At 49.9% G+C, this 24,339-nt stretch overlaps 1 protein-coding gene across 1 annotated transcript in view; it reads left to right on the forward strand.

Moving 5' to 3' along the window:
- The window catches only part of LOC147662657 (protein PRRC2A-like), a gene marked incomplete at its 3' end in the record, with an annotated part of 660,467 nt that overhangs the window by 364,202 nt on the left and 271,926 nt on the right, over positions 1–24,339 (forward strand). The window contains exon 6 of the mRNA XM_086951012.1: positions 9,412–9,754. Coding sequence (XP_086807138.1) covers positions 9,412–9,754 — 343 coding nt within the window. The remainder of the gene's footprint in view (positions 1–9,411; positions 9,755–24,339) is intronic.

The raw sequence follows: 24,339 nt of genomic DNA on the forward strand, positions 1-24,339 counted from the left end.
ACAGTTATTTGTGTCGTTCGCCAACAGTTACATGGGCAAGGCAGTAACTAAGACCACTATTGCACGCTGGATCGCGCAAACAATCCAACTCTGCCACAAAAGGGCAGGACAAGAACTGGCAGAGGGGGCACGTGCCCACTCCACTAGGAAAAAGGGGGCTACAATAGCCTTCCTGGCCAATACACCCATACAAGACATATGCCTGGCGGCAACATGGGCTTCGGTGCACACATTCACGAAGCACTACTGCGTGGATGTTCAGATGAACAAAGAAGCACAAGTCGGACAAAGGGTGCTCCAGCATATATTCAGAAACCAGAGCTCATCTTCCACCCAGCCGCCACAGAAATGAGAAACCGCTACAAAATCTATGCACAGCATAGTGAATCCAGAAAGATTCGCGCTGCAAAACGAATAGTTTCTTACCTGTCGGTGTAGTTTTGCAGCTTGAAGATCTTTCTGGATTCACTAGCGAACCCACCCACCTCCGCCAGAAAGATGAGGCTGGAGAAAGAAGAGGTGGTCAAAAAAAAATATATATATATATATATATATAAGGGGAGAGAAGTAAGAGAATATAAGGACAAGCGGGAAAAAAATCTCACCTAAATAGAACATTGCCATTGCTTCAGAAACGAAAGGAACACGGAAAAAAGAATCCGAAGATGGCGCCCAAGAGTGGGAGCTTCCGCAGGAAGCATGCCGACGTCACCAGAAATGCACCCGAGGAGGTGTGACGCCGACGCCCACAAGGGCTACAAAAAAAAAACCAAAAAAAAAAACAAAGAAAAGACTACGAATCCGGACCCAACCACAAGACCGCGGAATATGCACAGCATAGTGAATCCAGAAAGATCTTCAAGCTGCAAAACTACACCGACAGGTAAGAAACTATTTGTTACCGAAGGCTCTGGTCGAGGCATCGCCAAAAGTCCTTAGCCAAGATCCAAAGAAACATTCGCCAGCCCCGCCATCCGGCTCGGCTCCGAAACCGAGACCTTCAGAGACCCCAGGGCCAAGTACCGCAATTCCAAAGAAGGTTCCAGAGCCTAAAAAGGCCGTCGACCCGAAGAAAAACGTACAGCCTAAAGGCGTCGATCCAAAAAACAGTCGAGCCGAAGAAGGGCGTGCAGCCTAAAGGCGTCGATCCCAATAAAACAGTCGCCCCGAAAAAGGCCGTCTAGCTGAAGGGTGCCGACCCGAAATAGGCCGTCGAGCCCAAAAAGGACGCCAAGCCGAAGGGTGCTGACACAAAAAAGGACGTCGACCCGAAAAAGCCGGCTGTGCCAAAAGTCGCCGAACCAAAGCAGGTCGCCGACAGGAATGGTGCTGTATCGAAGCCTATAATCCGCCCGGAGAAGGCTATCGACCCGAAGACCAGTGCTCCGAAAACACCAGTCGATCCTAAAAAGACCATCGACTCGGGAAAGGACAGTCAACCAAAAAGCCTGTCGTGTAGGAAGGTGGATACCTGACTATGGTTGCCCCCAACTTTTTGCCTGGTGTTTTGCTGGTTTTCCGACTTAGTTGACCTGGGACCCTGCTATTCAGGGCCCCAGGCCTACTGCTCTCTCTGTAAAATGGATTCCATGTACCGTAGGTACATATCCAATTGGCACTGGGCAACCTTATCAGACCCTGTAACTCAGGGCATAGGTGTACCCAGGGCCTACCAGGGGCTGCAGCATGTATTATGCCACCCCTGGCTGGCCATCTAAATCTGACACAACTGGCTGCACGACAGCTGGGGCAAGGTGGTGTAATCACCCTTTGCTTTAGATATAGTATACCTATATCTAACCCTAAAATGGACACACAGATTCCTATCAGTCACTCCTATGGCAGGCCTTAACAATCCTGAAGGCAGAGTGCTTGGAATCGTGTGAGATGGTGCTCTGGCATGAGCTGAGCCCGTTTGCAGCTTGCGGAACCAAGTCCTAATAGCTGTTCCATGATAACGCATACCATATACTCTTAAGTGCATTATAATCCTCGCGGTTATATGCTATCTTTGGTATCGCTTTATCAAAACATGTCGAGTAAGGTGTCATACGAATTGGAATACTAACCCCTCGCCAATTCTGGCGACGGGGTTAGCATTCCACCCTTCTAGAGGGACACGACATGTATGTAACTGTGAACCCAGGTTAAAGTTAACTCAAGCCTCAGCATCACAAAATGGATGCTGCCACCACAGACACAAGTCTGACCCCCTGCAGCTGGGAGTCCTTCCAGCGAGGGGAGCTTGGACAAAGGGTTCCTGTCAGGGGCGGTGCTAGCACCGACCCAGACAGTGTTTTGTGTATCCTAGGTAGGCAGGGCTGAATAGGAAGGTGACTGCAAGTGGCACCCCGGTGATCACTGCGCATCTGCCAGTTTGAACCAGTTCCAGGGGCACACCAGCCCCTGAGCTGGGGAAAGTCCGGCATGGGAGAGGGGTGTAACCACCCCCCTTCCTGGTCCCACCCATGGGCAGGACCTAGTCCCGTACCAGCCCTTTTCTTTAGTATAAAGGTGGGAGCAGGGACCCTTCCAGATTAGATCATCTTTGAATCCTGAAACTACTTTCTACGAAAGGAACTCAAGACTTCTTCCTAAGATTTCTCCCTTGTGACTAAGGAGTAGTCACCCTGCATCTGCGGGCACCAACTAAGAACACTGTGGTTTGCTGCATGTCCTTCCTCAGGAATCCGACCGACCAGCACGACGAGACCCGGCTTCCCTGGCACCTCTGACCTCTACCTACATCGTCAGCTCAGCTGAGATCCGTGGGTGTGACGAGACCTCGAGGGACCGGCCATCTTCAGAACTGCACAACACTTATCCAGCACGACCGCCGAGGGATCCTCGAGTGAGTGCTTTGGGGTGTGAGAAGCCCTAACCCTGAGCAGCTCCAGCACCGAAGTCCAGCCTCCCAGCATCCACGAGATCTGTGTGGGGCCCTTCTGCTCTTTGCTGCTCACCGCGTTGTCCGGCTACTTGCCCGCTGGCTTGTGGCCCTCTCAACGACGCACCACAACGACAACACCGCTGGTCTGGTTGCTCCAGACTGGCCCTTGCTCCCCTATAACAGAGGAGCACCCCGGACCCTCCTGGTCCACTCCAGACGCCATTTTGAGTCCACCACATGGGCTTGCATTTGCCAAGACTTGTTGCCCCAATCCTGGGTCCAGCAACGTCGACAGCAGATACCATCGTGGGACAGCTCGCACCTCCATCCTGGTCGCTGACAACGTCTCCTGGTCCGTGAGACTGCAGAGCCCAGCGTCGCCCGCTCAACTGGTCGAGGTGACTTCGTCTGGTGCCATCCTGGTGCCCATCTAATCACTGGCTAGTGATTCAGAACTTGGTCCCCTCTGCTTACAGGTGTCTTCCATCTTCGATCCAGGCTTGGATCACTTCGAACTTCATCACTGGTCGCCTGCCAGCAACTTCTTCTTTCAGGCTCCATAGACTGCAACGAGGATTCCCGACGTCTTTTCAGACCTATGCATCCGCAGCCTCTGGGCTAGGTAACTTGAGCATTTCAGTGCTCCAGCATAGCTTAACTATCTAAGTGTCCAGATCCTCTTTCGTTTCAGCTCTACCTAGTCGGATCCGTCCGATAACACTAACTTTACGAAATCTATCAACCATGGACTTTGTCTGGCGTGAGAGTGCACACTCTGCACCTGATCTCCCTAGGCCTCCTGCTCGTAATCTGAAGGTTCAGTAGTCCAGTCCTAGCAATCCTAAAGTCTATTAGAGTAGTACTTACCTGCTAGTAATTTCGCATTCCACTTTTAGAGTATATGGTTTTTCGTGCCCCTCGGGCATTTGTGTAAATTGTGCGACTTTCATTATTTCTTTTAGAGCTTTGTATTGTGCTTAGCGCCCTGTCCTCATAAAGAGTCCAGGGCTGTTGTGTTCTAAATAAATATACTTTATTTTCATAACAACTTGTGTGGTGTCCTTTCACTTGGTGTTCAAGGGGTATATGTGATGGTATAACAGCTGGCTTAACACGCCCTCTAGAGTTTAGCCTAAAGACTGCTTGTGTCCATGCTACTAGGATAGCTGGTCTAAAGGTTGACTTACAACCACACATCAATAAGGGACGTTTGGAATGATACACAGTGATCACTAGAATAGTGAACACTACATATCAGGCCAACTTCTCACACCTATGTCCAAAGAACACATTACCCTGCTACAAGAGGTGAAATGCATGCTGGAAAAGGGGGCCATAGAGCCAGTCCCTTTTCAATATCCAGGGACAGGAGTATATTCCCTATACTTCCTTATTCCCAAGAAGGACGGTTCCCTCAGACCAATATTGGACCTCAGACCCCTAAATCAATACATACTGTTGGAGCACTTCCATATGATCACACTACAGCAAGTGCTCCCATTACTACAGCAAGGAGACTTCCTAGCAACATTGGACCTCAAGGACGCGTATTTTCACATACCCATCCATCCAGCTCACAGAAAATATCTCAGGTTCACAATAGAAGGTCAACACTACCAATTCAAGGTCTTGCCCTTCGGGGTAACCACAGCTCCAAGAGTGTTTACAAAATGCTTAGCGACAGTAGCGGCACATCTCAGGAGACAACACAGTCATGTGTTTCTGTATCTCAACGATTGGCTAATACAAGCAAAATCGTACCAACAATGTGCAGAAAACACGTCCCAAACACTCCAGCTGCTACACAGCCTAGGCTTCTCGATAAACTACCCAAAATCGCATCAGCAACCGTCCCACATACAACAATATCTGGGAGCCACTATAGACACCTCAGTGGCAAAGGCATACCCAAATTCAGCGAGGATAGGCAGCATGCAGATGCTCATTCGCAAATTTCTGTCACAACACTCTCTGCCAGCTTGAGTCTTCATGCAGCTCATAGGCATGATGGCCTCTTGCATATTCATTGTCCCCCATGCCAGACTTCAAATGCGCCCATTGCAGGAATGGCTAGCATGGCAATGGAACCAGGCTCAAGGACAACTGAAAGACCTAGTGTTGGTAGACAGTAGCGCTCACAGCTCTCTCCAGTGGTGGAACCCACAAAACCTTTCCAAGGGGAGACTGTTCTAAGAGCCGGTTCCACAACTAGTACTAACAGCGGATGCATCACTGACGGGTTGTTGAGCCCACCTCCTTCACTACACAGTACAAGGGCTCTGGACAACCAAACAAAATAAACTGCATATCAACCAACTAGAGTTGTGAGCTATATTCCTAGCCCTGAAAGCATTCCAGAAATACTTGTACAGCAAGACTCTGTTGATCCGGACGGACAACATGACCGCAATGTACTATATCCAGAAACAGGGAGGAACACACTCTCCACAGCTGTCCCACTTGGCACAAAGCATATGGAAGTGGGCAATTCCAAAAGACATCTTTCTCCTAGCAGAACACCTTCCAGGGAAAGACAATCCGATAGCAGACCTGCTCAGCAGGCACAGTCAACAACTACATGAATGGGAGATTCACCCCCAAGTTCTCCAGCCATTCTTCAACGAGTGGGGTCACCCAGAAATAGACCTGTTTGCCACAAAAGAAAACTGGAAATGCCAGTATTTTGCCGCCAGGTTCCCACATCCTCTGTCACAGGGCAATGCGATATGGATGAACTGGTCAGGCAGATTTGAGTACGCTTTTCCCCCAGCACCACTGATTCTGCTGGTGACACGCAAACTGCGGCAACAGTCACTCACGCTAATCCTAGTTGCTCCCACATGGGTGAGACAACCATGCTACGCAACGTTCCTGGAGCGTTCAGTAGTTCCTCATCAAAGGCTGTGCCTCTCACCCCATCTCCTAACTCAGAACCATGGAGAAATCAGTCACCCAGATCCCAATCGGATGAACCTAGTGATCTGGCTCCTGAAGTCTTCAATCAATCAATCAGTGACACTTATAAAGCGCGCTACATACCCGTAGGGTCTCAAGGCGCTGGGGGGGGGGGAGCCGCTACTGCTCGAACAGCCAGGTCTTCAGCTTCTTCCTGAAGGAGAGGTGGTCTTGGGTCAGGCGCAGGTCGGTCGGGAGGGAGTTCCAGGTCTTGGCGGCCAGGTAGGAGAAGGACCTTCCTCCTGTAGTCGCTCTTCGGATGCGGGGGACGGCGGCGAGGGCGTGGTTGGCTGATCGGAGGTGGCGTTTGGGAGCGTAGAAGTTGACTCGGCTGTTGAGGTAGCTCGGGCCTTGGTCGTGTAGGGCTTTGTGTGCGTGGGTGAGGAGGCGGAAGGTGATTCTTTTGTTGACGGGGAGCCAGTGAAGGTCTCTCAGATGTCCGGAGATGTGGCTGGTTCGTGGGATGTCGAGGATGAGTCTGGCTGAGGCGTTCTGGATCCGCTGGAGTCTCTTCTGGAGCTTGGCGGTGGTACCGGCGTAGAGGGCGTTGCCGTAGTCCAGTCGGCTGGTGACGAGGGCCTGGGTGACGGTCTTCCTGGTCTCGGTGGGGATCCACCAGAAGATCTTCCGTAGCATGCGTAGGATGTTGAAGCATGCCGAGGAGACGTTGTTGACTTGCCTGGTCATGGAGAGGGAGGAGTCCAGGATGAAGTCTTAAAGTTTGGATACCTTAACTTGCCTCCTGATTGCAGGAACATTATCAAGGAGGCAAGACGGCCAACTACTAGAGCATGCTATGCAACTAAATGGAAAAGATTTGTTATTTACTGCAACAATAACCAAATCAACCCATTAGATGCTTCCATACAAAACATTATATGTTACCTGCTGCATCTTCAAAGATGCAATCTAGCATACTCTTCAATAAGGATTCACCTAGCTGCTATAGCAGCATACCTTCAATACAGGAATCACCTTTCACTGTATAGAGTACCAGCAATCAATGCTTTTATGGAGGGCCTTAAAAGGGTGATCCCTCCAAGACACCCTCCTTCCAAGACACCCTCCTTCCCCAGTCTGGAATTTAAATATAGTACTTACCAGACTTATGGGACCTCCTTTCGAACCTCTACACTCATGCGAACTGCAATTCCTAACATGGAAGGTGGCTTTCTTGATTGCCATTACCTCACTCAGGCGAGTTAGCGAATTACAAGCACTAACAATTCAAGAACCTTTCATGCAAGTACATGCTAACAGGGTAGTTCTTAGAACAAAACCTAGGTTTATGCCAAAAGTCGTATCAAATTTCCATATTAATCAATAGAACTGCCAGTGTTCTTTCACATTCTACAGTCAGTATCTGAAAGAGCCCTACACACGCTGGATGTCAAGAGAGCTCTGCTTTACTATGTGGACAGAACGAAATCATTTAGAAAGACAAAGCAACTATTTGTTGCTTTTTCACCACAACATAAATGGAATCCAATATCAAAGCCAGGAATAGACAGATGGATAGTTAATAGCATTCAAATATGCTATCAAAAAGCCAAACACACTTTAACCATCCCCCCAAGAGCACCTTACAAGAAAAATGGGGGCATCCATGGCTTTCCTAGGGAATTTTCCTCTTGAAGACATATGTAGGGCAGCCACATGGACTACCATACACACTTTCACAAAACACTACTGTGTAGACGTGCAAGCAAAGCAGCAAGCTGCTGTAGGCCAAGCTGTCCTAAAAACTTTTTCAAACTGCTGCAGCTGGCACAGGTAACCACCGCTAGAGGAGATACTGCTATACAGTCTATGCACAGATTTGAATTCAGCAATTCAGCCCTACATGCCAAGAACAGATGCATACTGGTAAGTAGCATATTCCTTTTATAAAAAAACAATTGGTCTGAAGTTCAGTCTTTTAATTCATTTGCTGGCTGAGTGTGTACAACAAATGCTTAACACTGTCCTCTGATGAAGCCTTACTGCTCGACCACATTACCACACATAAAGCGCGAGGTGCTATCTAACTTAACCTCTGCCTACCTTTGGGGTTCCACTGGACTCTGTGCACACTATACTTCACTTTGGTATTGTATATACAGAGCCAGCCTTCTACATCCATTGAATTTGCCTATAGCTTTCTGGGCAGACCGCATGTGCTGGAAGCTTTCCCAAGACCCACATTGGCTATACTGCTTAATTTTAGAGACCCAGACAACAATGTGCAGGTTTCAAAATAGATCTCCCTAGAATCTTAGAGGGGCAACGAAGTAAGCACTTTGACAGATTACACAAACCAGGTACAGAGGCAACGTGGAGCTTTCATAAATGTAACAGCTGGGCCAACCTGACTGAAAATGTGCACTATTTTAGCCAGTGAAACCGTGAGTGATTGCAAGTGATTCCTCACACGTTTTCTCTTTGGCCACAAAGGCATGGGTAGGGCTGGATTTCTCTTGGTGACTCCACCTAACAGACTTGATTGACCATGAGAAGACGAGGGTGAGAAATCCTCCATAATATTGCTAAATGTAAGTTTGTCCCGGTCAGAAGCAACCACATGTCCAAAAGTGGCACTATTGGTTTCTAAGCACTTGAAAGTGTCTAATCTTTAAAAATTCACATCTCTGGTTCCCTAAAATTGATTTTTTACGTTTTCTTGTCATTTTAAAGATATAAATATTTCCAATTTTTATTAATTGGTATTGGATCTTTATTTCCTGTTTTAATTATTTACTGAATCTGTGTTTTTAATTGCTGTACACACGTGTTTGAAGTGGTATGTCTGCTCTCAGCAAAGCTTCTAAGGGTTAAGCATGTGAATAATTTTCTAAGACCTGTTCTAAACCCTATATTGTGCTAGTGGTATTGCCAGTGGTAAATGCATATCTGCCACTACTAATCCACTTTCCAACACACATAATATGGTTAGTAGGGTTTGAACGAGACCAAGTTAACCATTCATTACTGATGTTCATTTGGAGAATGCATTGTTTGATCACTCCAGGAAAGGAGAGTTGGGAATTGTTCAGTGGTTCCTGCAAATGTTATGTTGGAGGAATGTAATTTTTTAACACGTTTTATACTATCCCAGGTCACATGTATCTAAAGAACACAAATAATGAAAATTAGTAGTGGACAACCATGTAACTACAGCATTCAGACTTGGAATGGAAGTGGATTAGGTGTGGCTACCAAACAAATTCCTACTTAAAACTTTTTTTTGTAATTGAAATTCAATATACACATTTAAATGAGACCAAATTAACTATACTATGAGATGGGGGCCGGATTTTTGAGCCAACTTAATGATATGCACTGATGTGGTTGGCCTGGATTGTATCATATGTGATACTCCAAATCAAGATAGCGAAAATACATATGTGATACTTGGAACATTAGACAGAGAACCAGTAGTGTGGCCTGTATATACAGATCTACCACCTATCGTACATCTCATTTAAGAATGTTCCTAAAAATTGTGTTTTATTTTATTACCATGTTAATCTGAGCCCATAGTCTACACACGTTTATATGTAATTTGTTTTTAATTTGTGGGAATGCAGGAACAGTTACTTAAGCAACAGCAGCAACAGTGGCAACAGCAACTCGGCCAACCTGCCATGAACAGCCTACCTTCTTCTCCGCAGCAACAGCAACAAGTTCTAACCTTGACGTCCACTGGTCATGTGCAGCAGCCTCAGCCGCAATCTCTTTCCCAGCAGCAACAGCTGCCTCCTCAGCAGCAAAAAACAATCTACCCCGGCTCAATTGGACGGCCACCTGCACCACCTATGCCTCATATGAACTTCGACCCGCGTTGGATGATGATTCCCCCATACATTGATCCGAGGATGATGCAGGGTCGTTCACCCATTGATTATTTTCAGCCTGGGGTTCATCCATCTGGTAAGTGTGCTTGGTGTTTTTTTTTATCTCTGCAAGATTCCAGATGTGGAATGTGCAACAGATTTTGTAACCTTTTGAGTGATTCCTGTATGTTATGAGCTGGAATCGTGACAATTTAAACAACCATTTACAGTGCCATAGGTTTCACAATCCCATTATTTTGAGCTATTGGCATTGTAAATGTCATGTTTTTTTTCCCCCCCTTTGTGAAGCATGAATCAAATGGTGTAATGCAAAATGGCAATAGCTCACTTAGTTGTAATTTCAAAATCTTTTTCTTTGCATTTGTACTAGTGCGGTGTTTGTATTGTTAATGGTCCTGGCTTTTATGAATGTGTTTTTTTAAATCAAATTAATCCAATGCATTAAATATGTTAATACCCACTCATTTTGGAGTAAGGACTCGGAGTGGATATTACATATTCCCATGTAGCCATTGCTTACAAGAGGCAAGGCTGGCAGTAAAAGAGGCGCAGATACTATCAGGCTTGGTTCTAGTAAACAATGACAATGCACAGCTTGCAAGTTTTTGTAAAACACATACATAAAAGGCTTTGTCATTTACAATGCCAAAAAAACTCACGCAAATGGTAGGTTCGAGGCATGTGGGCTGCTGAAATCATATCTGTGCATAGATCGCCGCCTAGTTTTGGGTCTGGATGATTGCACATTGTTGTCCTGGAAGAGTCTTCGAAGTATCACAAGATAGGTGGCTCCTCCCCTGGACTACAGTGCGCATGGGCATCGACTCCATCCTTAGATTGTTTTTTTCCGCCATTGGGTTCGGATGTCTTCAATTCCCTCTTGTCGGAATCGATAAAAAACTTTCTTGAGACCAAAAGGTCTTTAGTCTATACGTCGGTATTGTCTTGCGTTCGGCATTGCTTCTACTAGCTCGGCTCCGACGGCCCAGTCGACGCTCCTGACCTATCGATTGTCCATTATGGACCGAAGTCCATTCAAGAGATGTCCGGTCTGTTACTCGAAGTACCCCCACATCGACGTCCACCCGGTGTGCAACAAGTGTCTGTCGCCAGACCACGATGAGGACAAGTGTATGGCTTGTTTCCGATTCAGGTCTAAGAAGACGCTTAAGCTTCGACGAGCTGCGCGCCTGGAGGCCCAGCAATCTGCTCCGGCGCCTGTGGACATCTTCGATGCAGGGGATGTCGAGGACGAATCTATCCAGGACGTTTCTGAATCAAACCCGCGTCGGACGTCGAAGAGGACTACTACGCGGATGCTGAGGTGTTCGAGGGCGAAGAAGTCATCGAAGAGGAAGGAGACGACGACGGAGCCCTCGGGCCATGGAGGATAGCTCGGATGAGGAGCTTCCTCAAACTGACTCTGGGGCCGTGCCGATTTTAGAAGGCCCAGGTCGAGGGATCGCCTTCGGGCCTTACCCAAGATCTCGCTATGGGTTCTACGGCCCCGCCTTCGGGCCTGGCCACGGACATTGTTGCAGAGCCACTCCCTGGCAAAACAAAACCGAAATTGAAACCTACGGTCTCAAAACCAGATACTGCGCAGGTGCCAGCATTGAAACCAAAAGTGCGCATCGCTTTGGTCGGCTCCAAGGCTTCGGAGGCTTTGGCGCCGAAGGTGGCTGTCGAGCCGAAAACTCAAGTCAAGGGCGTCGAGACGAAGTATGCCGCGCCGAAGGCTAAGCTGAAGGTGGTCGAGAAGGGCGCGTCGGCGCCGAAGACGATCGACACCGGAAAAAGCCTTGTCGACCCGAAGAAGGCTGTCGGCGAGCCGAAGAAGACTCTCGGTGACCCTAAGAAGCGACTCGATGACCCGAAGGTCCTCACGACCCCGCGTCCGCATGACAAGGCCAAGGGCGCTGCGCCCCGTGAGTCGAATCTGAAAGTGGTCTCAAAGGATTCCATTGAACCGGCGCGCCCATCCGCCGCGTTCACCAAGAAGGTGACGGACTCCCTGCAGCGCATCCGTGAGGGCACCGCGTCGGTCGATCCAAAGGATCCTCCGCCTGCAAAACCTGTGGAGAAACCACTTAAAGTGTCTACACCGAACCACTTCACGTTGCCGCCTAAGACGGCGCCGAAGGCTTTCGCTCCTAAGGCAGTGGCCGGCGTGCCCGAAAAGGTCTCCTCGGCGCCGAAGGCGTCATCGGTGGTTCACGGCCCGCGACCTCGACTACCTTCGGGGGATGAGCGACAGGAACACTTCATTGACGCCGAAACGGGCAGGCTTTCCCTCCTGAAGCGGAAAATCACCCCAGAACCCCAACTGGAGTTTTACAAGATCCCTCTCAAGAAAAAGAAGGTCTCTGCTTGCTCTCCCGTCTTGGTGGAACCCCTTTCCCCAGAGACTCATGTTGTGTCGCCCACTTACTCAGATGTGGACGCTGGTGAGGGAGATGATGAGGATGAATACAGTTATCCCGTCTATACAGACCCTGAGGATACCAATGAACCCTGAGCAGCTGGGGGTGACCCTGGGGATCCTCACTCAGGACAAGACCCTCAACTTTTTTCTGCTAAGACTTCACCTACAGAAGACTCTGCTGCTTTCAATGCCCTCATTAAACGGGCTGCTAACAATCACAACGTCCAGCTACATGCTGACCCTGTGGATGTGGATTTCCTCTTTGACACCTTTTCAGTATCAGAAAAAACTGTTAAAACTCTGCCTATGCTGAAGGGTGTTTTAAAGCATGCGGCTGAGATCTTTAAAGAACCTACCAGGGCAAGGGTCATAAATCCTAGGATTGACAAGAAATACAAGTCGGCACCTACTGATCCTACCTACATTAAACGGGCAGTTGCCTCTGGACTCCCTGGTCATCTCGAATGCCCGGAAGAGGGCTAATTCTCAGACTATGGGTGATGCTCCTCCCCCAGACAAAGAATCCAAGGTCTTTGAGGCTTCGGGGAAGAGGGTGGCAGCACAGGCAGCCAACATCTGGCGCATTTCTAACACACAGGCGCTTCTGGCGCGCTATGACAGGGCGCACTACGATACACTAGAGACCCTGTTGCAACACCTACCTGATCAATACAAGGAAGGGGCTGAGATGCTGATTCAGGAAGGGAAACTAATCTCTAACGCTTCCATTAAGTGTGCTCTGGACGCAGCTGACACCGCTGCCAGAGCTATAAACACCAGTGTTATGCTTCGGCGACATGCCTGGCTGAGAATCTCAGAAATCCAAACCACCATCCTGAACCAAACGGTTAACCCAGATCACCTGTTTGGCCCGGAGGTTGACACCATCCTAGAAAAAAAAAAAAGGACACTGACACTGCAAAATCCATGGGTGCCTTTCAGTCCCAGCAGTTTCGGGGTGGGTCCTTATGTCGCTCCAGCACTAGAGGCGTCTCCAGGGGCCAGCTCTCCCAGTCCACGCAATACTACAAGGGCAACACTGAGACTACTTACACCAACAAGAGTCAAGGTGGATATCGTGGCAACAGCGCCAAGGGCAGAGGACGTGAAAACAACAGCTCCAGATCCTCTGCCACCAGCAAACAGTGACGCCTTGTCACTGCCCCCCGACCACACAACACCGGTCGGGGGGAGACTCCAGCAGTTCCTGCCTGTCTGGAAGTCCATCACCACAGATCAGGTGGGTCAGAAAACTTATCCAATATGGTTATTGTCTGGAGTTAACATCTACTCCACCCAACATGCCCCCAAGACACCGTCCTATGTCGGACGAGCACTTGCACTTATTGCAGCAGGAGGTCACCGTCATGCTGCAAAAAGGAGCAATAGAGCTCGTGCCAGTGCAGGAAAGAGGCACAGGGGTCTACTCCCTGTACTACTTAATACCAAAAAAGGACGGGTCCCTCAAGCCCATCCTGGACCTCAGGCCACTCAACTACTACATCCTGTCGGAGCACTTCCATATGCTGACCCTGCAGCAAGTGCTCCCGTTGCTCAGGCAGGGGGATTTTCTCGCAACTTTAGACCTAAAGGATGCGTACTTTCACATTCCACTGCACCCTTCACACAGGAAATACCTCCGTTTCACCATACAAAACCAGCACTACCAGTTCAAGGTTTTGCCTTTTGGTTTCACCACAGCACCCAGGGTGTTCACAAAGCGCCGCCACTGTCGCCAGGCACATCTCCGAAGACGGAACATCCACGTCTACCCTTATCTGGACGACTGGCTCATCCAAGCGAAGTCAGCCCAGCAGTGTGCCGCCCACGTGTCCCACACCATTCACCTCCTGCATGATCTATCTGGGATTCTCACTGAATTACCCGAAATCCCACCTCCAGCCCGCCCATGTACGGCAGTATCTGTGTGCAACCATAAACACTCTGGCGGCCACAGCACAGCCAAATTCAGTGAGGGTCAGCAGCATTCAATCGCTGATACAGAAATTCAGACCTCAACACTCGCTTCCAGCAAGAGTGTTCATGCAGTTGATAGGCATGATGGCTTCCTGCATCTCCATTGTCCCGCACGCCAGACTACATATGCGTCCGCTTCAGGAGTGCTTAGCACGTCAGTGGACTCAGGCTCACGGGCAGTTGAAAGACCTAGTGTTGGTGAGCGGTCGGGCATACAACTCTCTGCATTGGTGGAATCCACGAAACCTTTGCAGGGGCCGACCGTTCCAAGAGCCTGTGCCACAGATCATCCTGACGACGGACGCCTCTCTCCAGGGATGGGGAGCTCATGTCCTCCACTACACGGTGCAGGGACTATGGACGCAACAGCAACGGAAGATGCACATCAATGTTCTCAAACTGATGGCAATCTTCATGGCACTCAAAGCCTTCAAAGTACATCTGTGCAATAAGGTTGTGTTGATCCGGACGGACAACATGACAGCCATGTACTACATTCAAAAGCAGGGAGGAACACGCTCTCCGCAGCTGTCTCACCTGGCTCAGAGCATGTGGAAGTGGGCCATTCAGAGGAACATCTTCCTCATGGCGGAACACCTCCCAGGCAAAGACAATCAGATGGCGGACCTGCTCAGCAGGCACAGCCACCAAATGCACAAGTGGGAGATACATCCATCAGTACTCCAACCGTACTTCCAAAGGTGGGGTCATCCAGAGATAGACCTGTTCGCCACAAGGGAGAACGCAAAATGCCAAAGCTTCGCCGCCAGGTTCCCACACCAACAATCGCAGGGCAATGCGATATGGATGAACTGGTCAGGCAGATTTGCGTACGCTTTTCCCCCAGCACCTCTGATACCGCTGGTGGCACGCAAGCTCAGGCAGCACTCAATGACTCTCATCCTGGTTGCTCCAATGTGGGCTCGCCAACCATGGTACACCACGTTTCTGGAACTGTCCGTGGTACCGCATCAGAGGCTACGTCTCCCACCCAGCCTTCTGACGCTGAGCCATGGCGACATTCAGCATCCAGATCCGCAACAGCTCAACCTGGCGATCTGGCTCCTGAAGTCTTAGTTTAACTACCTGCACTTGCCTTCTGACTGTATGGACATCATTCGAGAGGCAAGGAAGCCCACCACCAGAGCATGCTATGCGGCAAAATGGAAGCGGTTTGTCATTTATTGTGCAGACCACAACATTAACCCGCTAGAAGCGTCTATTCAGAATATCATTTGTTACCTTTTCCATCTGTACAAATGTAATCTGGCCTATGCTTCCATTCGCATACATCTGTCTGCAATGGCCGCTTATCTCCAGAACAGGCAGCACCTCTCCCTTTTCAGGGTGCCTGCCATTAAGGCCTTTCTGGAGGGACTCAAACGAGTCATTCCTCCGCGGACTCCACCAGCTCCGGAGTGGAACCTCAATGTGGTCCTCACCCGGCTGATGGGTCCTCCCTTTGAACCACTGCATTCCTGCGAAATTCAATTCTTGACATGGAAAGTGGCTTTCCTCATAGCGATTACATCACTGCGACGAGTTAGTGAGCTCCAAGCACTAACTATCCAAGAGCCATTTATTCAAAATCATTCTAACAGGGTGGTTCTTCGCAATAACCCTAAATTCCTTCCTAAAGTAGTGTCTCAATTCCATATTAACCAAACAATTGAATTGCCTCTTTTCTTCCAAAATCCTGAGTCATTGGCGGAGCGGATGCTCCACACCCTTGACGTCAAAAGGGCCCTGATGTATTACATCGATAGGACCAAGGATTTTAGGAAAACTAAGCAACTCTTTGTCACCTTTGCACCACACAACAAAGGTAACCCTATTTCCAAGGCTGGTATTGCTAGGTGGATCGTTAAATGTATCCAGATCTGCTATCTGAAAGGAAAACCTACTCTCACCATTCCACCGAGGGCCCACTCCACCAGAAAGTTGGGGGCCTCTATGGCATTCCTTGGAAACATTTCTTTGGAAGACATATGTAGAGCAGCCACATGGTCTACCACACACACATTTACAAAGCATTATTGTGTTGATGTGCACTCCAAACAGCAGGCAGCTGTAGGGCAGGCTGTTCTCAAAACACTTTTCCAAACTGCTGCAGCTGGCACGGGCGGCCGCCTTTAATGGAGGGACTGCTATGTATTCTATGCACAGATATGAATTCAGCAGCCCACATGCCTCGAACCGAATATGCTACTTACCAGTATGCATCTGTTCTTGGCATGTAGGGCTGCTGACATTCATATCACACGCCCTCCTCCCCGGCGCCTGTAGCAGCTGCAGAATTCACATATACGTCTAGCATGGTCATCATTCACTGAGTTTCACTCCATCTTGGCCACAATGGCTAAAAACAATCTGAGGATGGAGTCGATGCCCATGCGCACTGTAGTCCAGGGGAGGAGCCACCTATCTCGTGATACTTCGAAGACTCTTCCAGGACAACAATGTGCAATCATCCGGACCCAATACTAGGCGGCGATCTATGCACAGATATGAATGTCAGCAGCCCTACATGCCAAGAACAGATGCATACTGGTAAGTAGCATATTCGACCTATTGCATTGCAAACCACATACAGCCTATTGAGAATAAGTGAAGGTTGAATGAGGGTGAACAAGGAAATAAATCGGTGACAGCGATATTTAATAGAACAGTCTTGACTAGCATCTGCTTGCATTCTTAAAGTGTAGTGAGAGGGCAAGCTTGAGATCCAAGGGAGTATCAAAATATTTTAAAATATACACAACCCCCATCACTGTTGGTACCACAGTATTAAACCTTGTAGCCAAAAACTCGCATCCACTCTTCCACGAAGTGATCTCTTGAGCGTCCAGTTGTGACACAGCAGGATGCCTAAGTAAGGGCAAGTTAACAGTTGTGGATAACTGTATTTAACCAAAGGTGTGAATGGGACCTATCCAACTTAGCTACAATCAGGGGATTGAAACAGAAACACTATTTGGCTGTCAAGTTGTTAATTTATGTCAAAAGCAGTTTTTAATGGAAATGTCAAAATACATGTAAAGAGATCAAATTAAACGCATACTAAATCAACCAACTTTATAAAGTCTTGAAAAATGCTATTCTCTCTGTGATGTGGTAAGGCAGAGATCTCCATACATTTAACACAAATAAACACAGATCAATGCATTGCAAACGAATGCATGAGGCAGAACATATCAGATAATATGGCATTCGATGGGCAATAACAGGAGTGTTCTTGTGCCCCTGAGAGTTTCTGACATGGTTAAGTCCTGCAGCTGAGCTACACAGCATTTTCCATGGTTTTGGAGGGGGTCGCAACCCTTTTTGTCCACATCCGACAACTCGCCCCATGAAAGAGCGCTTATAATCAGCAGTCTGGGAGTAGGGTGTGATTCACCCGCACCCACCCACATAAAAACTTGCCAGTGGAAGCTCTGGGCGGGGGGGGGGGTTTCCTTTCTTCAATGGTGGCAGAATGAGGGGACCCTCATGTGCTCAGAACACCCTAACAAACGAAGGGGGTATGAGTGGCAGTGTGAGCCAGCTTAACCTTCAAAGGCCATGGCAAAATAAACCCAACTAAAGCATCATTTAAAAAATTTTTTTTTTTACTGCAGCGTTTTTGAAAAGTAGTCCAGCTTTCAGAATGGAAACAGCCGGGGTAAAAATTTAATCAAGAAAACCATGCACACAGCAGCCGAAGCGATTAAATAGAAGTATGATCATATATAGAGTTTGGCGGGTCAGAGGACTTCCTGCATCACAATCGGTGACAAAATGGAAGATCTACATGTAAACGAGGGCAACAGACTGACGCAACACGAAGGAAGAAGCAGCGACAATTTAAAACAAGAGTTTTATTAAAAGCAGGAGGACGGCTGTAGTAGAAGCTACTCGGGGCAGAACATCGGAGGCACATGCAACATAGTGTACAGAAGCTCCATGGGAGGTGGAAGAGGGACAGTGAAGAAACACACAGGGTGGGGGTACGTGGAAGCTACACGGGGAGGGTGGAAGATGACAGAAGCAACATGGGGAAGGGGGAATCAACTCAAAGGGTGCAAGTGGGGGAAGCAATAACCGGCATGGAAGAGAAGTGCACTGGTGGAGAAAAACGTATCTGAAAGAAACTGAATCAGTCTGATCCTGTTCCTCATTGGAACAGTCCAGCCCAAACTGCCAAGCCAGGTCTTCCTGGACCGGAAACAAGCTTCCGAGGACCGGTTTCTGGCATTTCAGCTGTCTTCCCTGCTCACTTTGCCACTGGATTCAAACAAACCGGGCTGAAGACGGCTGTAATGCCAGAAACCGGTCCTCGGAAGCTTGTTTCCGGTCCAGGGAAGGCATGACTTGGCAGTTCGGGCTGGGCTGTTCCCATGAGGGACAGGGTCAGACTGATTTGCTTATGGCCATGTCTGAACTGGGGTGGCAGAGCGGGCTAAAGAACGGTGATGGATTAAACCCAGATCTGTTGACTTGGTGTGAGTGTTTGATTCAATTTCTCCGTCCGTCCATCACCACCCCCTTTTGTACCACTTTGTTCGCCATAAGTTAGCAGGGTATGCTCAGACGTGAGTCCCTTGCTCACTTTCCACTGGATTCAAGATAGCCTGGTTAATGAGGATTATGAGCTTGGGGAAGCCAGTGGTATTGACACTTCACCAGGCACTGGATTTGTCTCCCCTCCAACCGTGGCTTCGGAGGAGGGGTCTACTTACAGTGTATTGTTGACGAGGGCGGCCAAGGCCTTAAATCTTGAGCTCCCCGTCGCGGCCGTGAGGACTAACCTCCTCACTGAGGTCCTCAAACCGCAGTCAAGCTCCAGCGAGCCTCTGCTGCCGTTTAATGAGGCCTTGTGTGACGTTCTTGTGGGCACTTGGTCCAAGCCCGCCCCAGGTCTGCCTGTGGATAGGAACGTGGCCAGACGCTACCGCCCGGCCCCGGGCGACACTTTCTTTTTAACCACCCATCCCACCCCCGAGAGCCTGGTTATCCAGGCCTCCACTTCCCAGACCGCATTCCTGTCGGCCCCGCCCGATCGGGAATCCAAGAGATATGAACAGTTCGGGAAGAAAGTGTTCTCGTCCCTAAGCTTAGGGCTGCGGTCTGTCAATACCGCCTGTCTCTTGGGCGGCTACACCCACAACCTGTGGACGCGGACGCGGTCGCGGACGTGCTGCCTCAATGTCCAGAGGAGCTCCGGGCTAAACTCGCCCAAACCCTTGTGGAGGGCCAAGATGAATCGCGATATCCCATCCGGTGTGGGCTGGATACCACGGACTCACTGGGCAGGGCGATGGCAACGACAGTGGCGGTTCGACGCCACGCCAGGTTGAGGTCCGCCAACTTTTCGGCCGATGTCCTGGCCACACTTCTGGACATGCCATTCGATGGTCGTTGCCTCTTTGGCGACAAGGCAGACCATGCGCTCAAGCGTTTTAAGGACTCCAGGGGTACGGCCAAGTCCTTGGGCCTCTCGGTCACACACCAGCAAACTGGTGCCTTTCGCTCCTTTCGTGGCCAAGGAAGGGGCGCCCCCACACGTGCGGCCAGCCACGCACAGCAGAATGTTCAACGGCGTGGTGGCGGCCGTGGAAACCGCCGTGGCGGCGGTCGGGGACAATGGCAAGGCCAGTCCACACCTCCCTACGCAGCACCTGCCTCAAAACCTCCCGAGTTTTCAGGCCCATGTGATGCCTGTGGGAGGCAGGGTTCGCCATCACCTCTCCCACTGGCGCACTGTCACATCGGACAGGTGGGTGCTGCAGGTCGTCCGAAGGGGCAACTCCCTCCCCTTCGAGGCGACCCCTCTAGCCATGCCACTGCAATTCCACCGCGTGTCGGGGGATCACTTGCAGCTTCTGCAAGAGGAAGTCACAGCCCTCTTGGCCAAGGGGGCCATCGAGTGCGTTCCTAGGCCAGAAGTAGGGTGTGGTTGTTACTCCCACTACTTTCTGGTGCCCAAGAAGGGCAAAGGGGGCCTGCGCCCTATCTTGGACCTGCGGAACGTCAACGGCTTCCTCTGGAAGGAGAAGTTCAAGATGCTGACTTTGGCTCAGGTCTTAGCTGCCCTGGACCCTGGAGACTGGCTGGTAGCGTTGGACTTGCAGGACGCTTATTTTCACATCCCCGTCGTGCCGCACACCGGCGTTATCTGCGGTTCACGGTAGGCCACAAGCACTTTCAGTTTACCGTGCTTCCCTTCGGCCTTACCAGCGCCCCACGGGTGTTCACGAAGGTGATAGCGGTGGTCGCAGCTCATTTGCGCAGGTTAGGGGTGTCAGTCTTCCCCTACCTCGACGACTGGTTGTTGAAGGCGGGCTCGCCCCAGACAGTCGTCCGCCTCCAGACTACGGCCGACCTCCTGCACTTGCTGGGGTTCTCCATCAATGTGCCAAAGTCGCACCTGTGTCCTTCTCAGAAGCTCCTCTTCATCGGAGCAGTTCTCGACTCTGCGCAGTTTCGGGTCTACCCACCCGAACAGCGGGTTCGGGATATACAGGCTCTGATTACAATCTTTCAGCCTTTATCCCGAGTCTCGGTCAGGTTGACGCTGCAGCTTCTGGGGCTGATGGCCTCCTGCATCCTTCTGGTGCATCACGCCAGGTGGCGGATGCGGGCTCTGCAGTGGGACCTGAAGTTTCAGTGGGCCCAGCATCAGGGCAACTTGTCCGATCATGTCTTGAACTCGGAGGGCACTGCGAGACAACTGCAGTGGTGGCTCACGAACCGCAATTGGGTCAGTGGCGGATCCCTCTCCCTACCTCACCCGGAGCACGTGGTTGTGACGGACGCGTCCCTCCAGGGCTGGGGAGGCCACATGGGAGAGGCGGAGATCAGAGGCCTCTGGTCTCCGGTTGAGTCCCGGCTCCAACCTTTTGGAGCTGCGGGCGATTCATCTAGCACTGAAGGCATTCCTCCCCTCTGTCCAGGGGAGTGTAGTGCAGGTGTTCACGGACAACACCACCGCCATGTGGTTCTGCAACAAACAGGGCGGGGTGGGGTTTTGGACCCTATGCCAGGAGGCTCTGCGCCTCTGGCAGTGGCTGGAACATCAGGGCGTGACCCTGGTGGTTCAACACCTGGCAGTCTCTCTGAATGCCAGGGCGGACAAACTCAGCCGTCGGTGCATGATGGATCACGAATGGCATCTAAACTCGGACGTGCCCAAGGTCTCTTTCAGCAATGGGGAGAGCCTTGGTTAGATCTATTCGCCACAGAAGAGAACGCGCAATGTCATCAGTTCTGCGCGTTGGAATTTCCAAGGCGGCACTCGCTCGGAGACGCTTTTCGTCGTTAGTGGAGTTGCGGTCTATTGTACGCCTTTCCGCCTATACCACTTCTGCCCAGAGTACTGAAGAAGATCAGGCGCGACCGGGCCGAGGTTATTCTGGTGGCTCCGGACTTGGCACGAAGATACTGGTATCCTGAGCTACTCAGCATGTCAGTCGATCCCCCGATTCGTCTGCCTCTTCGGGAGGACCTTCTGTCGCAGCAGCAGGGGGCGGTTCTGCACCCTAACCTGTCCAGTCTCCACCTACAAGCTTGGAGATTGAGCGGCGGCAGTTGAGGCCATTTGACTTGCCTCCCGAAGTCTGTGATATCATTCTGGCAGCCAGGCGACCCTCCACAAAGTCGGTATACGCCTGCAGGTGGAACAGATTTGTGGCATGGTGCACAGCAAAGGCTGTGGACCCACTCTCTGCACCCCTTTCTGAGGCTCTCCTCTTTCTTCTTTCTCTTGCCCGCAGGGCTCTGCTCTGGGCACTCTCAAATGGTACCTTTCTGCCCTTTCTACCATCTTACGGCTACCTGATCAGCCTTCCTTATTCAAGTCCCCCATTGTAAATATGTTTTTGAAGGGCATCACACACAAATTCCCTCCTGTTCCCTTCGTGATGCCCCAGTGGGACTTTAATCTTGTACTTACTTACCTAATGTGTGCTCCCTTTGAGCCGCTCCATAACTGTCCTCTCCGTCTTCTTACTTTGAAGACTGCTTTCCTGGTGGCCATCACCTCTGCCAGGAGAGTGAGTGAGCTCCAGGCTCTTTCTTCTACACCTCCTTTCCTATCTGTCCATCCGGACAAGGTTGTGTTGAGGACGAGACCCTCTTTCCTGCCCAAGGTTGTCACGGCCTTCCACATCGGGCAGTCCATTACCTTGCCCACCTTCTTTCCGCATCCCTCGAAAAAGGAAGAGAGGCTCCACCGTCTGGGCCAAAAAGGTGCGCTCTCTTATTATCTAGATCGCACCGCCAGTTCCGGGTGGATGACCAACTCTTTGTTGGTTACGTGGGCACTAAGAAGGGAAAGGCGGTGCACAAGAGGACCATCTCGCGGTGGATCATCTTGTGTATCCAGGCATGTTACTCCATGGCCAAAAAGGAGCCCCCTGCTGGATTGCGGGCTCATTCTACTCTGGCTACGGCGATTGCAACTGCCCTGGGCCGAGGAGTGCCCTTGCAGGACATTTGCCAGGCAGCTACGTGGGCCTCACTGCACACGTTTGCAAGACACTACTGCCTGGACAGCCAAGTCCGGAGGGATGGCTTCTTTGGCCGTTCCGTCCTCCAGGACTTTCTGGTGTGATTATTGGTTCGCAGACCCACCACCGGGGTTAGTATTGCTGGGGTATCTATTCTAAGGTAAGGAATCTATCACTAACGTGTCTTTTTCAGATGCACAAGTTACTACTTGTGTAACAATATATCTGTAAGAGACATTAGTTAGTGATCGATTCCTTACCAACCCACCCATCCTCCCCGTTCTGCGAATCGATATCTAGGGTTAAGGTCATCCCCTTTCAGGGCCCTAGTTTCATGGCACCAGTATTGGTTCTATCATGGCTCAGCTTTTCTGCACCAGATACGCAGTGTATCAGAACTGACGTCAGCGCGCATGGGCGGCATCTAAGTACTCCTGTAGGAGAGTAGGGTCTGCAACCCTATGGTCACCCCAGATTTTTGCTTTTTGCTTCATTGGTTTACGACTTTCCCTGGCTGTGGGCCTGCTAATCAGACCCACAGCCTAGCTGTTCTCTCTCTAAATTGACATCCATGTACCTTAGGTGCATTTACCAATTAGTATTGGGTAACTCTTGTAAGTCCTTGTACAGTGTACCATAGGTACCCAGGGCATAAGTGAACCCAAGGCCTACCAGGGGCTGCAGCATGTATTATGCCACCCCTGGCTGGCCATCCAGCTGTGGCAAGGTGGTGTAGTCACCCTTTGCTTTAGATATAGTACACCTATATCTAAACCTAAAATGGACACATATACTCCTATAAGTCACTCCTATGGCACGCCTTAACAATCCTGGAGGCAGAGTGCTTGGAATTATGTGAGATATTGCTCTGGCATGAGCTGAGCCTGTCTACAGCTTTCGGAACCAAGTCCTTTAGCTGTTTCCATGATAACGCTATACCATTTACTCTTAAGTGCATTATAACCTTGCGGTTATTGCTAACTTTAGCATAGCATTATCAAAATATGTCGAGTAAGGTGTCATACGAATTGGAATACTACCCCCTGTGAGAAGTTGGCCTGATATGCAGTGCTCACTATTCTAGTGATCACTATGCATCAGTCCAAACGACCCTTATGGTGATTGGTTGTAAGTCAACCTTAGACCAGCTATCCTAGTAGCGTGGATACGAGCAGTCTTTGGGCTAAACTCTAGAGGGCGTGTTAAGCCAGCTGTTATACCATCACATATACTTCTTGAACACCAAGTGAAAGGACACCACACAAGTGTTATGAAAATAAACAGTGTATTTATTAGAATCACAACAGCCCTGTACTCTTAATGAAGACAGGGTACTAAGCACACAACAAAACTCTTACGAAAATACTTAAGTTAGCACAGTATATACAAATGCCCGAGGGGCACGGAAAACCATATACTCTGAAAGTGGAATGCGAAATTACTAGCAGGTAAGTACTGTACTAATAGGCTTTGGAATCGCTAGGACTACGTTACTGAACCTTCAGATTACTAGTAGGAGGCCTAGGGGACTCGAGTGCAGAGTGTGCACTCTCACGCGGGATGCGGGACAAATTCTATGGGAGCTAGTAAAGACAAAGTTAGTGTTCTCGGGCGAACCCAATAAGGTAGATCGAAAACGACAGTGGATCCTGACCCTTGGATAGTGAGGCTATGCTGGGGCACCGAAATGCCGAGTTTACCTAGCCCAGGGGCTGCAGCTGCATATCTCTCAAAAGACGTCGGGAATCCTCGTAGACGAACCAGGAGCCTGAA

Source organism: Lissotriton vulgaris, unplaced genomic scaffold (assembly GCF_964263255.1).
Source record: "Lissotriton vulgaris unplaced genomic scaffold, aLisVul1.2 SCAFFOLD_1241, whole genome shotgun sequence".
Lineage (NCBI taxonomy): Eukaryota > Metazoa > Chordata > Amphibia > Caudata > Salamandridae > Lissotriton > Lissotriton vulgaris.